The sequence below is a fragment of the Pipra filicauda genome, unplaced genomic scaffold (genome assembly GCF_003945595.2).
Source record: "Pipra filicauda isolate LSUMZ 115617 unplaced genomic scaffold, ASM394559v2 scaffold681_size158758_pilon, whole genome shotgun sequence".
Lineage (NCBI taxonomy): Eukaryota > Metazoa > Chordata > Aves > Passeriformes > Pipridae > Pipra > Pipra filicauda.
This window is the reverse complement of record NW_024104844.1, coordinates 41,519-56,459: the sequence shown is the minus strand read 5'-3', so window position 1 is coordinate 56,459 and position 14,941 is coordinate 41,519. Positions and strand designations below refer to the sequence as shown.

Below are 14,941 nucleotides of genomic sequence, written 5' to 3'. Positions count from 1 at the left end.
CATGGTCTCAAGCTGTGCCAGGGGAGGTTTAGGTTTGATATTAGAAGGAATTTCTTTACGGAGAGGGTGGTCAGACATTGGAATGGGCTGCCCAGGGAAGTAGTGGATTCTCCGTCCCTGGAGATTTTTAAGAGACTGGATGTGGCACTTAGTGCCATGGCCTAGTAACCGCAGCGGTAGTGGATCAAGGGTTGGACTTGATGATCTCGAAGGTCCCTTCCAACCCAGCTGATTCTATGATTCTATGATGAAGACCCTCTCACCCTCCCTCCTGCCGACAGTGCCACCACTCGGTGAATGCGGGGAAAAAGACACCGCCTCCCCTCGCCAGAGCTGCCCCTTCCCGGATCCAGCAGCGCCGCCCCCTCGGAGCCGCGGGAACGGGCGTGCCCGAGGCGCGTGGGCGCTCCCACGTGACCGTGAGTGCGCAGCGCGATTGGCCGCGGCGGCGCGGGGCTCGAGGCGCGGCGGGGGCAGAGCTCGGTCGGCGGCGTCGCGAGCGAGCGTCGTCTGTGTGCTTCTGGAGGCGCTGCCGGAGGCTTTGGCTCCGCTCTGAGCTGCTCCGGGATGTTCTGCCTCCTTTCTAAGGCGCTCTCTTACTTCTGGAGACGTGCAGGTGACGAAGATGAGAGATGGGCGACCTCAGGTAGGGGTCCCTGGGCCGGTTGTGGGTTTGTGGTGCAGCTTCAGAGCCGTGGGGGCGCTGGTGGTCTCGTCCGCCTCGTGAGTGGAGCTGAGTGCGAACCTGTTTCCTTACGAAAGGAAACGAGAAGGTTGTAAGACAGCGTTTTGACTACAGAAATGTGGGAGTGTTCCCAGTAGTTTGTCACTGTTTCCTGCATAGAACAGGATACTGTGGCTGCTTAGAGTATGGAATGCGGTGTAGGAGGAGTGTTGTAGTGGATGCTTTGGGTTTTCCCTTGTGCTACTGTCTTAATAAATAAAACTGCATTTTGCGTGGGCTGTAGAATGGAGATGATGGTGTACTCTTTCATATTCCAAAATCGTAGACATTTCAAGTGCTTTTAGTAGGATTGTTCAATGGAGCAAAAAGTGCCTTTTCATATTTATGAATACTTAAAGCAAAAAAAGATTTCCTTTTTTCTTGATTGTGAGTGTAGCTAATAAAGTGTTTAAAGCCTAAACTAGCGTACTTCAGTTCAGCTTTAAGCCTGAAGTTGCAGTGCAATGCAGTTGAATGAATGCTTGTGTGATACGTAAGGAGATAGTACTTATAATCCAAAAAACTAGAAACTCCTATGGTTCTAGGAAAACAGCACCACATCTCAGTTCAGAAGTGTATTAACTGTAATGTTTTTTAAAAAATGAAGAATTATTTTGTACAGCTTTGTTTACTCTCCCTGCTTTTTCAGTATAGGAATCTTAAATATGTCATACAAAGTGTGCTGAGAACTTTCTTTTACTATGGGAAATTTTGAAAATAGTTGGTGCCCCAGAGCTTTTGGGAGTTGCTCCTTAGCTTTGGCTGGAGCTCTGGGGAAAAAAATAAGAGAGCTTGGCTTTTGGAAGAAGGGACAGGCAACTCAAGATGACTGCAAGGGTACCATGAGGTTATTATGCTTGGAGAAAATTAAAAAGGCCAAAACCCAACTAAAAAGTTTCTGTAAATATGATAGCAACAAAAGGAGAGCTAAAGAGAAGCCTTAGCTTAGAGGGAAACAGTGATAAAGGATGAGGAAAAGGCTGAGGTACTTAATGCCTTCTTTGCCTCAGTCTTTAATAGCAAGACCAGTGCCCACTGAGCTGGAAGACAGGGATGGGGAGCAGAATGAAGCCCCAATAATCCAAGGGCAAATGGGCAGTGACCTGTTACAACACTTAGACACACGCAGACCTACAAGACCTACACCCCAGGGCACTGAGGGAGCTGGCAGGAAAGCTCACCAAACCACTTTCCATCATTTGCCAGCAGTCCTGGCTAAGCCAGGGAGTCCCAGTACGTGGGAAGTTAGCAAATCTGATATTTATCTACAGGAAGGGAAGGATGATCTGGAGAACTACGGGCCTGCCATCCTGACCTCGGTGCCAGGGAAGGTTATGGAGCAGATCATCATAAGTGCCATCATGTGGCATGTGCAGAACACTAGGGGATCAGGCCCAGCCAGCATGGATTTATGAGACACAGGTCCTACTTGTTCAACCTCGTCTCCTTCTAGGACAAGGTGACCCACTTAGTGGATGAGGGAAAGGCTGTGGATATTTTCTTCACCAATGACCTGGACCAAAGGATCGAGGGCACCTCGGTCAGTTTGCAGATGACCCCAAGCTGGATGGGAGCGTTGATCTGCTGGAGGGTAGGAAGGCTCTGCAGAGGGATCTGGACAGACTGGATCAATGGGCTAAGGCTAGTTGCATGAAGTTCAACACGTTTAAGTGCCAAGTCCTGCACTTGGGTCACAACAACCCCGTGCAGAGCTACAGGCTTGGGGCAGAGTGGCTGGAAAGAGGCCCAGTGGAAAAGGACCGGGGAGTGCTGGTCAGCAGCAGCTGAACATGGAGCCAGCTGTGTGCCCAGGTGGCCAAGAAGGCCAATGGCAGCCTGGGTCGTATCAGGAATAAATTAGATATTAGGAAAAATTTCTTCACTGAAGGGGTTATCAAGCGTTGGAACATGCTGCCCAGGGAAGTGGTTGAGTCCCCATCCCTAGAGCAGTTTAAAAGCTGTGTGGATATGGCTCATAGGGACATGGTTTAGTGTTGAACTCAGCAGTGTTGGACTCCCTGATCTTAAAGGTCTTTTCCAACTTAAATGGGAAAAAAGACAGGCCTACAGAGGCTGGAGAGCAGCTGTGTGGAAAAAGATCTGGGGATTTGGGTGATGGCAAGTTGAATGAGTCAGCAGTGCCCTGGTAGCCAGGAGAGCCAACCATGTCTGGGGGGGGCATCAGGCAAAGCAGCGCCAGCTGGTCGAGAGAGGTGATTGTCCCACTCTGCTCTGCGCTGGTGTGGCCTCACCTTGAATATTGTGGCCAGTTTTGGATGCCTCAGTACAAGAATTACACTATAATGGTTTGATGTATCCAGTGGAGGATGAGGAAGATGGTGAAAGGCTTCAAGAGTCAGATTTATGAGGAGTGTCTGAGGTCACTTGGCTTCTTCAGCTTGGGGAAGAGAAGGCTGAGGCACAGTTGACCTCATCACAGTTGACACCTTCCTCAAGGGGGGCAGCGCAGGGGGAGGTGCTGATCTCCTCTCTCTGTGGAGCAGCCATAGGACATGAGGAAATGGAATGAAGCTGCACCAAGGGAAATGCAGATTGGACATTAGGAAAAGGCTCCACACTGCGAGGGTAGTCAGTCACTGGAACAGGCTTCCCAGGGAAGCGGTCACGGCATCAAGCCTGTCAGAGTTCAAGAAGCATCTGGATGATGCTCTGACTCATGGTTTCGTTTTAGGTAGTCCTGTGAGGAGCAGGGAGTTGGACTCGGTGATCCTCATAGATCCCTTCCAACTCAAGATATTCTGTGTCGTTGGGGGTTTTTTTAATGCAGCTTAAAATGTGGCTTTTTATGATATAGTTTGTATTTAACTACCTTTATTAATTAGTTGAAACGATAAGTTGCCATAAGACTTCAAGACTTAAGTGTCAAAGTAATTAGTTGGCAACTGTTGCTATTTTTAGTTGGCTTTTTGATAGAAGGGATAGCACTTTTAGTAGCATTCCTAACTTGTTGCATAGTTCTGTAAACACATGATTTGGGCTTTTCCTCTTGATGCAGGTGATCGAGAATTGAAAACAGTACAAGGAGTAGTGACAAGACTTTGCCATGATTATGGGATGATAGATGACATGATAGTCTTCACAAAGGATGTTGTTACAAAAAATATGTTGCTGGCCATTGGACAAGAAGTTATTGCCACAGTGGAAGAGGATAAAACATCGGGTGGCCTGAAGGCTATCAGGGTAAGAGGTGAAGATAAATAGTAGTCTATGTAAGTAGCTTGAGGCTTTGTTTTGGAAGTTGCTATAGTTCTGGCCTCGCAAATTCTACAAAATAGGAGAAATTGCCAGCCCTTCACCCAGTGGGGATGAGTTCTTTTTCAGTTTTTTTTATTATTATTTTATTCCATCACCTTTAAAATTATGTTTAATAATGATTCTCTGATTATAGGTGTAGATGTAGGGGATATGAAACTACTGATTGAGATAATTGCATCAGAATTTTTTAGTCATAGCTGCTCCAGATCCGTGCATAACTTTTCTGAGTTTCAAAGTCAGTTTTACGTTACTGTTATGTGAAGGCATAAAAACATAAAAGCAGGGGCTGCAAGTTTTCTCTTTTTGCACAGAAGTAAGAACATAAATTTCCCTGTTGTAAAAATTGGCAAGTTAGTGTTACAGACAGTAATAAAAATGGAGATACCCATACTTTGCTTGCTTAACACTTCAGTTGTAAATCTATTTCAAGCTTGATTATACCTTGTCACAAATTTTGAGGGGAGTTTTTTCTCAGCATATTTAATGTTGAAACCAATGTAGTTTCATTGATTAAATAAAACTGAAGAAAGACTGTTAGTGGGGAGAGAGTTTTATTGTGTGATCTAAAATGAAACACAGAAGGAAAGTAAAAGAGAAGTCTTGTTTCTAAAGTATTACTGGCTCCAGTGTTATCAAAAACCTAGTGTCTTGTAAGATAACCTGTCTCTTCTTATTTCCTTTTGTTTCTTTTTTTTAAATTGAAATTAATTTATTATATAAAAATATTATATAAAAATATTGTTTGTCCAACAAGCAGTCTCAATGCTGTTTGGTAAAATAGTACCCACAGATGGTGGATCAGACAATGGATTAGTTTAAATCTTATTTTTTCTTCCTTGTTTTCCTTCTGACAGCTTTCACCATGCTGTTGAAATATTGTTGTTGCTCCAAAATACATAAGCCTGGCAGCTGAAAAACTACATAAGGATCTACAAAACAAGTGTAATGTTTTAGCAGTTGTGGGATGTTTTGCTGTGTGTTCTAGATAATGGCATTTCCAAAAGATCTTTTTTTCAAAAGTATAGTGATTTATCTTATTCCTGTTTGTGAGGCATAATCCTACGGGCATCTCAGACTGTTGGCAATGTAGTTTGTGACTGGGTGAAAAGCTGAAAGCTGAGTTTATGCCAAAAGCTGACTGGACTCCATAGAAAGTCAAAGTCCAAGAACAGTCTTGATTCAATAAGCAAGAAGAAAAAACTCATTTCTTCAAAGTCTGTTTGAAGTATTTGAATAAAAACCTAAATTCATTCTATAGTTTTTGATGTCTTAAATTACTTCCCATGTAGTGGCACAAACTTGACTCACTCTGAGTTTGATAAGAAAAAACATTGTAGTGTTTTTGGGGGGCAGATGCAAAGAGCTAAGTCTCTTTTTAAACTCCTCATCAGAGGAGAAAATTTAGCTTCCTGACAAGTATAATCATTAAATACTGTACAAAATGATGCTTGAACATGAGTACTGTCTCCTTCCAATTAACTCAGATATTCTTGGTGAATGTGAAGGTATGTCTGTCAGACTGGAGCAAAACATATATTCTTTTAATTATTATTATATTCTTTACAGTGAGTTTTCATGTTACCAAAAGGAATATCAGGTAATGATAGTTCTTTAAATGCAATATCACTGTATTGACTAAACAATAGCTAAGTATATGTAGTCTAACTGTAGGGTTTGCAAACTCTGAAGTAGAGGTAGACATAGACTATTTATTACTATCTTAAATGGTAACATGCGTTATGTTCAACAAAACAAATCATATAAAAATTAGGACCGTAGTCCAGTTCAGATTGGACCAGACTTCTGTAAATGTAGATTTGAGGTGGTGCTATAGAGAGTCTATGAGAAGCAGCTCTAGGGGTTTTCCTATGCCAATTATTGAAGAACAACTGAGGGTCAGTCTGAAAAAGTGTTTATAAACACTATCTTAGAAACATATTTTTTGCTTTCTGAAATAATGATTAGCTCTAGGTTTGCTTGTGTACAGTCACATTGCTGAGGGTGATTCTCTTGTCAATATGAAGAAAATTCTTGAGTAGACCTAAAGCAAGGGAAGCCTGAGAAAGATTTGAAAAATCAGCATGTAATTATAGTAGTTGTCAGCATTGCAGCATACAGCAGATTTTTTAAAGAAGTTACTTACTGTTTACTACTCATTGTTTTTGTGTATAAAAAGTAACAGCTACAGTGACTAAATAACTGTCTAATAAGAAGCTTTGCTACCATAAGGAATTGAAATTCTGATATTTATTGTAGGAATATATGTTTAACATGTAATTCTAAGTATCAGCTGTTTAAATGTTGGGGTTATTTTTGTATTAATAGATAGACACCATCCAGGATACACAAGAAGACTTCAGTCCTACTTTTGATGCCTCTGAACTACATAACAAAACATTAATTGGCAGTATTACCTCTCTCTCTAAGCATGGTGGCTATATTAATCAGAATACTTACTTTGCAAAGGAAGACGTCTGGGAAGGTGTGTAGGGGCTTTCTTGTTTCCTCTTTCTTAATATATTCATATGTACAATAGAAATATCTTCTGATAGACTTGCAGTTGAGATCCCGAGTAAGTTCTAATAGAGTGTGTGCAGTGAAACACCCATACATGGGTGAAGAAAACAGGTGTATTTTTCCACCAGCATCTCTTATGTAGTTTGGCATAACCTATGGGGAGAGGAACTGCAAAGTGAAGTTTGGAGTCAGTGGATCTGAATAATGCATTGTCCTGGATTTTACTTAACTTACACTCGTTCTGTAGGAGAGTAATGTAAATCGATATATCAATAGTAATTAAATAGTATCAGTAGTAATTAAACTTAAGAAATGTTCCATTTTATATAGATTTCATACCCTATGAAGGTGATTGGGTGCAAGCAAAGTATTTTATTAATTTGACAACATGGAAGAGTGAAGCAGTTGATGTAAGGCCTTTGAGATATAAGCAAGTAAACAAGGTAAACATTCTGCACATTGTTTTTGGCAAGAGGAATCTTGTGTGAAGTGGGGTTTTTAATGAAGTTGGTTTAAGTTAGGAATATTGGTAGATCTTCTGTTTAATCAAAAGATAAAATGTATCAATTTATCCATTTGTAGGATTGTTTCTAGAATATCAAGGCTTTTTGAAAAAGCATACACATTTTGGTTTGAACAGAAAGAGTAACTAACTTATTATCAATTGTTGATTTGAATGCTTACTATTGGTTGTAATGAGGATGTGTGGATTTTCAAACTTTTTAAGAAGTCGTGACTGTGGAATTAATTATGTTTAATTTTTCCAAGTGTTTTTGCTTAAAAACAACCGTTGTCCCCTTTTTTAATGAAAGTATCTGTTCACTCTAGTAATGCATATATTAGATTAGTGGTTTATTTTCTTTGTCTTAACTGTATATATTGAATATTTGCATGTCAAGCATAGGAAAATATTTCTTCTCTTGTGCCTTCTATATTGAAGTATAAATTAGGTAAGTTGATCTGTCACAAGAGAGGTATCGTAATTAAGGCAAATGTACATATTGTAATATGCACTTAAGTGGAACCTAATGCTTATCTGAAGTACTTGTTTTTCTTTACGATTTTAAATCTAAAGACAAGCACAGGTTACAGATCTAGTTCACCCCCTATGAATAACTGAAAGTTCAGAATGCAGCTTTGTTAATGCTAGAAGGCCTGTTTCACGGGACAACAATACACAATGCTATTATGTCTGTCAGCTTAAGCAGATAATATCAAGTAACACTGAATACAAACTATTACAGGTTCGCATTTCCAGCATCTGTGGAAGAACTGGGACAGTAGATGAGAGTATATTTTTCACTTTGGATTCCTTGAGACTTCCTGATGGCTATTCACCTCGTAGACATGATCTAGTGAATACAATTGTGGTGGAAAGCAGTCAGTCATGTTATATTTGGAGAGCTCTCTGCCTGGTGCCAGTCAGTGAGGATGGGTAATATTCATTATTTTGTTCTCTTTATAACAATTAGAGATGTAGTGTAATTATGCAGCTTACATTTCATTTCATATGTTAAACAAGAAATACTGGGAATTCTTCCCTATGTGTCTAGAAGGCATGATAGATCATTGGAAAAATCAGAGGGTGTTATTATATGGCCCTTGCTTTTTTTTTTGTTTCCCCCCCTTTCCAGAAGGTGAGGACATCTGTACTTACTAGAGAAGCAAAATTAGTAGCAGCTAAGCTCGAGGATATTGCTTGGCAGGGTAGGAGTTTTGCAGGGCTTTATTAGAAAAATGCCAAGCTCATGCTCTTACCTTGTTTCCTCTAATCTGTGCTCTTTTAGTGGGGACTTGACTGTTCGAAAACCATTCTCAGTAAGACTGATATAAAATGAATGTTTCTTTAATCCATTTTGCTTAAGTTATAGTGATTGCTGAGGTATCTGTCCTAAATGGAACAGTCAAATAATCTGAATAATAGAGATTCGTTGGACTTGCAAGTATCAAACTGAGAGGTTCTGCAGGCACTTTAGATGACATATGTGATGTGAGGATCAGGAGAGATTGCAGAAGAGGTTGGAAAAAGTAGATGATGTTCAGGGAGAAGAAGTAAAACTTAGTGAAAGAATCAGCTTTACAGATGTAGAATGGCAACTAGGAAGTAGCAGTTCTGCAGCAAAGATCTGAAGTTTGACCTGTGAATTTAAGTGTCTGTCCTGTGAAAAACAAATACCACCTAAATAAATAGGGCTATTACCTGTAAAATCTATCACTTGCCATGCTAAGGCGTTGGTAGGATTACAGAGTCTGATTTTGCAGGCCAAAAATAAATTGTCAACCAATTGCAAAGTCCAAAGGGGAGAGCAAAAGAACATTGTGATATCTTTCAAACATAGTCTTTGGGAGAACTTGCCTTTGGGACATCTCCAGGAAATAAAGCTAAGGGCAGTACACATCTTCAAGGAATCTACAAGGAATGAAATAAGATCTTTTCACTAAAGATAACAGATAAAATAGATTTAAATTGTACCTAGATGAAACTTGAAGTCTTGACATCATTTTGCAAAACAGTACAAATTGTTCACATATTTTTTCAGTTGGACCTGTTTTTAATGATAGATTTTATACAGAAAATTATTACTAAAGCCAAATTACAAAAGTAGACCTTAGGGTTGATTTCTCAGGCTTAGTGTACATCCTACCATATCAAAAAATTGAGGCAGCTTAAGCTGCAAGGGGAGACATCTAGTGGGCTTGGCTAGTAATTTGTTGTAGCTAATGAAGAGCAGCTGCATTCATTTTCTACTTCAGTATGTTAGATAACTCAGGAATACTTAGGGTGTGTAAATATTGGTGAGATTATTAAAATATTTCCGAGTTATTTCCATGCCGCTCTATCTAAATGAATAGTTTCTTAATTGCAACATAAAAGCAATTTAAAAAAATTGTTTCTACAGGTAGAAGGAGGTTAGAGCCGTGGTCAGTGTTTCAGACTGGAAAGAGCATGTGACTGGTTTCACAGATATTTTTTTTGGTAGTATGCATGATTGAAGTTTTCAAGGGTGCTTTTTGGTTTTCATGTGTTTTTTAATTTCTTCAGTTTGCTGTTATTGTTGGAGCAATAAGCAGAAGACGCAAGTGCTTGGGTTAAAACACTTCCGGTCTAGTAATTTTATCGCTTAAGCTCCAGTTCTACACATGACTCTTGCTAAGGAACTGCTCTTTGTTGTGTCTTTTTTCAAATCGAAGGAAGATCCATAACAGCTTCAGTCACTGTTTGATTCAGCTCTTCAGCAAAGATTAGCGAACTTCTCAATCATTTCAGTCTTGTGTCCAAAGTTTTATGCTGGTTTACTGTGCTGCTGACAAAAGCTTGTTGCTGCTTAAATTAGGAAAGGTAATCCAATTGCCTTGGAAGTATAAGTGGCTGAGAAAAAATTAGCTCTCTCACCTTCTTCTTTCTAAATATTGTGACTCTGCCTTTGTATAGTGCTTCTTAAACTTGTGCTGAATCAAAATATTTATTGAGTCTGTTAGTGTTTAAAAATTGCTACCTAAAATTATTTTTACAGACAATCTCACTCTAGTGGAGGTAATACAGATGAGCCTTATGAAGACTTAATGAGAGAAAAAGGAGAGTTGAAAATATCAAGAATGACTAACTTTGGAACTCTGAAGCAGGGGGAATCTAAAAGAATTATCATTTGGATAGAGTAAGACTTTCTTTTCATTTGAAGATTTCTTTATTTCCATCTCTCCATAGTCTGTAAACCTGTCTTTCATACAGAAGCCTCTTGTAGTGGAGCCTTGTGATTTTTAATCTTCAAATAATCTCCAGATACTATGGAAATAAAGATAATTTAACATTAAATTTAATGTCTGTAGGGTAACCTTTTTGATATTGAGTATTTATATTGCAGAGAGTGCATTAACCCTTCCCAGTTCTATATCTTTTTTCAATCCTAATCAGATCTTTCCTGGAATAAGGATTGAAATAAATGCTTTTACTTGTAAGTGTGTTCAATTTAAACTGCAGATACACTGCCATCTTAAAAACCTTAGAACAAGAGGACTGTTACATACTCATGTATTAAAAGCAGACCAGATTTTTTTTTTCTAATTTTTTTTAAACTTGGATGCCAAAGAACTATATTGGTGTATCCTTGAGAGGTTTTTTGTTTTGGTAATTTTCTCTATTTTTTGTGTTAGTGTTTTTTTCTTTCACATCTGGGCATAAAGTCTTAAATGAAGACACACCCGAATACTCATTATTTGTTGCCCTATATTCTTCCCTAAGAATTACTTACCCACTGATGAATTTTAAGCTCCCATAGATTTTTATTATACACAATATTTCTATATGCTTGTTACGGTAGTTGATGTGACCTAGAAATATTAATGTAAAGTAGAGGTTCTAGTCCTCATGAGTTAGAAGCAGCAGTACAATTTCTTTCTGATAGCAGTTTTGAAATAATGATGAACTAACCTGCAGGCCATTGTACTTGACTTCAGGTAGAATTTAACTTCTCAAGAACATTCACTATGCGTTTAATTATGTAGCTAATCACATAACTACTTCTAGGAATAAAGGGAGTGTACCACAGTCCTTAATCAGCTGCAGATTAGCTGGATGGGTGAAAGACAAGCAATTCAGGGTTCAGATTCCTCAAAAATGTGAGAACAGCCCAGAAGCATATCTGCCATCTTTTCCAATAAATCAAGAAGACCTCTCAAAAGATGGAGTTAATTCATTTAACAGCAGCGGAGGAACAACATGCGAGTCATCGAACAATACATCCATTATAAAGAATGGAGTCATTCCAGGTACAGTGAAGTGTTAACAGGAGACCTGTAGGTTTGTTTGAGAAGACTTGCCTATGTTAGCAATAGCAACTGTGGTAACAAAATTTGTTATTATATGTTTACTACAGAAGGAATGAATTTTCAAGATACAAATTTATCAAGGACTGAAGAAAACATTTCCCTGGTGAAAGATGAAAATCTACAAAATGGAGGAAGTGAGCAAAGAGAACATGTGGAGCAACCAACTGGCAAAATTACTGGAGAAATTGTAATACCACCAGGTGGAAAAACATTCATAGTGATCATATGCACAGCTGTGTAAGTATTTCTTTCCATTGTTTCTAACCAATACAATGGAAACAAGTCATGAAAAGAGACTTAATAGTTTCCTTATTCTGGGCGTTGTTCTCTTCTTGGTGTGTCGTGGTTTAACCCCAGCTGGCAGCTCAGCCCCACACAGCTGCTCACTCTCTCCTCCACAGCGGAGTGGGGGAGACACTCGGAAGAGTAAAAGTGAGAAAACTCACGGGTTGAGATAAAGACACTTTAATAGGTAAAGCAAAAGCCACGCACACACAAGCAAAGTAAAATAAGAAGTTCTTCGCTTCTCATGGGCGCACAGGTGCTCAGCCATCCCCAGGAAAGCAGGGCCACATCACGTGTAACAGTGACTTAGGAAGATGAACGCCATCACTCTGGACAACCCTCTTCTTCCTTCCTCCCCCAGCTTTATATGCTGAGCGTGATGCCATATGGTCTGGAATATCCTTTGGGTCAGTTGGGGTCTCAGCTGTCCTGGCTGTGGCCCTTCCCAAATTCTTGTGTACATTCAGCCTCCTCGTTGGTAGTACGAGAAGGGGAAAAGGCCTTGACTCTGTAAGCACTGCTCAGCAACAATGAAAGCATCCCTGTGTTATCAATACTGCTTTCAGCACAAAGCCAAACAGAACCCCATGCTAGCTACTATGAAGAAAATTAACTCTGCCCCAGTCAAAACCAGTATATGGTATAGTGTAAAGTAAACCAGTACATATTAGCAAGTTATCTTGTATTAGATTTTGAAAGTAGTTATCATTTTAGTGCTCAATTCTGATTTTTATTGGAAGAAAATAGTAGTAGTTAATGACATAACATAGTGGGAGTAGATAATGTCTGTAAAATGACAGTGACGTGAACATAACAGATGGTTATATTATTTGCAGGAAATCCATTGCTCCACGATCACAAGAGCTAATGCAGATTTCCTGGGAATTTTTGTGTTATGTCTGATACATTTCTTCAATCTCAGTATCATGTCTTGCTACATGCCCGATCTCAAACTTTCCTGTTCTGTGATGGGAAATTCAAGTTATGTATGCTGAAATAAGAATTAAACAGCTTTCTTCATTGAAGGTGTAACTCATAGAGGAAGTGGTTTGCAGATATTAAAAACCCTTGAAAAACAAAAAATACTATGCTGTACAAAATATTTAATTAATTTATTTAAGAGAGTGGCTTTGTGTGAGCTTTTTCAGAATTCAAGTAGGAACCTCATGCTGCAAAGCTTACATTTGTGTACTTTTCAGGTATTTCCAGCTGAAGCTCTATAGGTGTTGTGTTCCACAGCCATTGAGTCTTAGGATGATAATTTAAAAGCTAGACAGGGGAAAACAAGGTCAAATGGTTTCATTCATCAAAATAACACTGCATTAATTTTCACACTACTTCTCTTATCATTTTAAATAGTGAGGCAAGGGGTAGAAAATTTCTTAGGAGGATGTTTTAGCTGCAATTTGAAAGTTAAAGCTAAAGGCTTGGCCTGCCTTTGTGAAGAAAGACATGTAGAAAGAATAATTTATATTTCACTGTAAATCTGTGAAGGCCACAAAGTCTTAGAGTCTTCTAATACAGAATAATCCACACAAAACTCAATGGGAGGCTGCAGCACATGAAGGTAACAAGAGCTTGCTTGCCACTTAAGAGGCCATAGAGACTGCACATTTAGGCCATAAGTCTGGACAGTTTGGCATCAGCAAAGAGATCAGGCTATAGCTTTAACCTGAGCAGGTAGTTTTAGTTGGCAGAAGTACAAAAGGTGATACTCCTGCCAAAGAGTAAGCTGGAATCCTTCTGGGATGCATTTGTTTTGGGCACATGGTAACAGTGTTGGACTACGTAGTTAGTAGGAGAGAACTGGACTCTAAGTAGTGCTTAAGTTTCTTAACGACCAGTGTGAGGAACCTGTTCCCTCCTGTTTTTTTCCCCTCTGTCACTCCCCAAGGAACACTTACATATATAAAATACGTTTTCAGAATTAAAGCATCCTTCCTGCTTTATCCATTTCATGTGTTTACAGTTAGGGTTCAGTTCTGAGGCAAACTGCAACAAAGCTGTTACTGCAGGCATTAAAGGGGTTCCTCTGCTTCAGGTTCCTCTGGAACTGTTTAGCTCATCTTTTTCAGTATCAGTAATTCCAAGGTGTTCCTTGTTGACAGAAGTATTAATTCTATGCTCTGCTATGCTGAATGAAGGGATTTTGCTCTTTACCCAAGTTTTGATGAAATTGTGGATTTGAGATTTTTGCTATTGTTTTGTTTTGGGTTTTTTTTAATTATTTATGATACCTAGATTGAACTCGGGGTGGGGAGTAACTGTGAAGAATTACCCTAAATTAGCAGTTCTCTTATGTTACTGAAATGAGAATCTACAGTTTTATTTTAAAAAATACTTATGGTTGGGGAAAATGAAGTGTGACCATGCTGGTTTTAAGAACATAACTTCTGTTCACTTGAAGGAATCATGGGCACAGTAAAGAGCTCCTGTTACTTGGCTTTTCTGATTTTACTGTTGGACGCTATATTGAAGCCACTGTAACAAATGAAGAAGAATTACTTATAGCACCTGTGGAACCATTTTCTCGAAGAAAGCCTAAAATTATTGCAGATTCTCAGCTAAGGAAGACAACAGTGACTGGCCCTAAAAACAGAAGGTACTGTGAATTAGAGCAAAAGATAACACTTAGGTAATACTGCTCTGTTTGGTATTGTTATATCTGTTCTGTAATGCTAACAAAGAAAATGTGAAACTGGGAGAGTCTGTGCATGTTTATATGTTTACTACATATATGTGTGTGTTGTAAACAAGATGATTGTGGAGATTGCAGATAAAAGAGGTTGTTTTAGTAAATAACTTATTGATTTCATTGTAGATTTTTCAAACAGAATCTCTAATGTATAGTATGGTAATAAAGAAGATAAAACATGGCTCCTAGTTATCCACAAGTAACAACTGTATTGTTAAGGAAAAAGATAGTAAATTGAAAATAGCTTTCTGGGATAATAAGCTTCTTAATTCTTTATACAACTTTGACGTCTATATCTGACTAATGTTTCCCATCTTTCACTCAGAACTTTTCCTTTTGCAAGTAAGTTTCCATTATACTTATGAAATTTTCTTAGTTATAAAAATATACCTAAACTGAAAAAGCAGAAACAGAATGTTTTCAAGTGATCTGTAACCAGAACACTTAGAATCACAGAATAGCTAGAGTTAGAAGGGACCCACAGGGAACATCAAAGTACAACTCTTGGCCCTGCACAGGACCACCCCAGGAATTTCACCTTGTGCCTGAGAGCATTGTCCAAACACTTTTTGAAATTTGGTTGTTGTACAAACACTTGGCACTCTTGTGCCATTACC

General features: G+C 39.0%; 1 protein-coding gene across 4 annotated transcripts in view; it reads left to right on the top strand.

Moving 5' to 3' along the window:
- Positions 1-522: 522 nt before the first annotated feature.
- Positions 523-14,941, top strand: part of MOV10L1 (Mov10 like RISC complex RNA helicase 1) — a 34,870-nt gene continuing 20,451 nt past the window's right edge. For 2 of the 4 annotated variants that reach the window (XM_039388760.1, XM_027741867.2), the window contains exons 1-9: positions 523-646; positions 3,741-3,925; positions 6,326-6,482; positions 6,848-6,960; positions 7,762-7,952; positions 10,033-10,173; positions 11,043-11,284; positions 11,392-11,581; positions 14,037-14,231. In XM_039388760.1, coding sequence (XP_039244694.1) covers positions 568-646; positions 3,741-3,925; positions 6,326-6,482; positions 6,848-6,960; positions 7,762-7,952; positions 10,033-10,173; positions 11,043-11,284; positions 11,392-11,581; positions 14,037-14,231 — 1,493 coding nt within the window. In that variant the 5' untranslated portion in view covers positions 523-567. Of the gene's footprint in view, positions 647-3,740; positions 3,926-6,325; positions 6,483-6,847; positions 6,961-7,761; positions 7,953-10,032; positions 10,174-11,042; positions 11,285-11,391; positions 11,582-14,036; positions 14,232-14,941 lie in introns of those variants that run through there. The other 2 variants (XM_039388761.1, XM_027741868.2) reach the window with 2 other exon arrangements.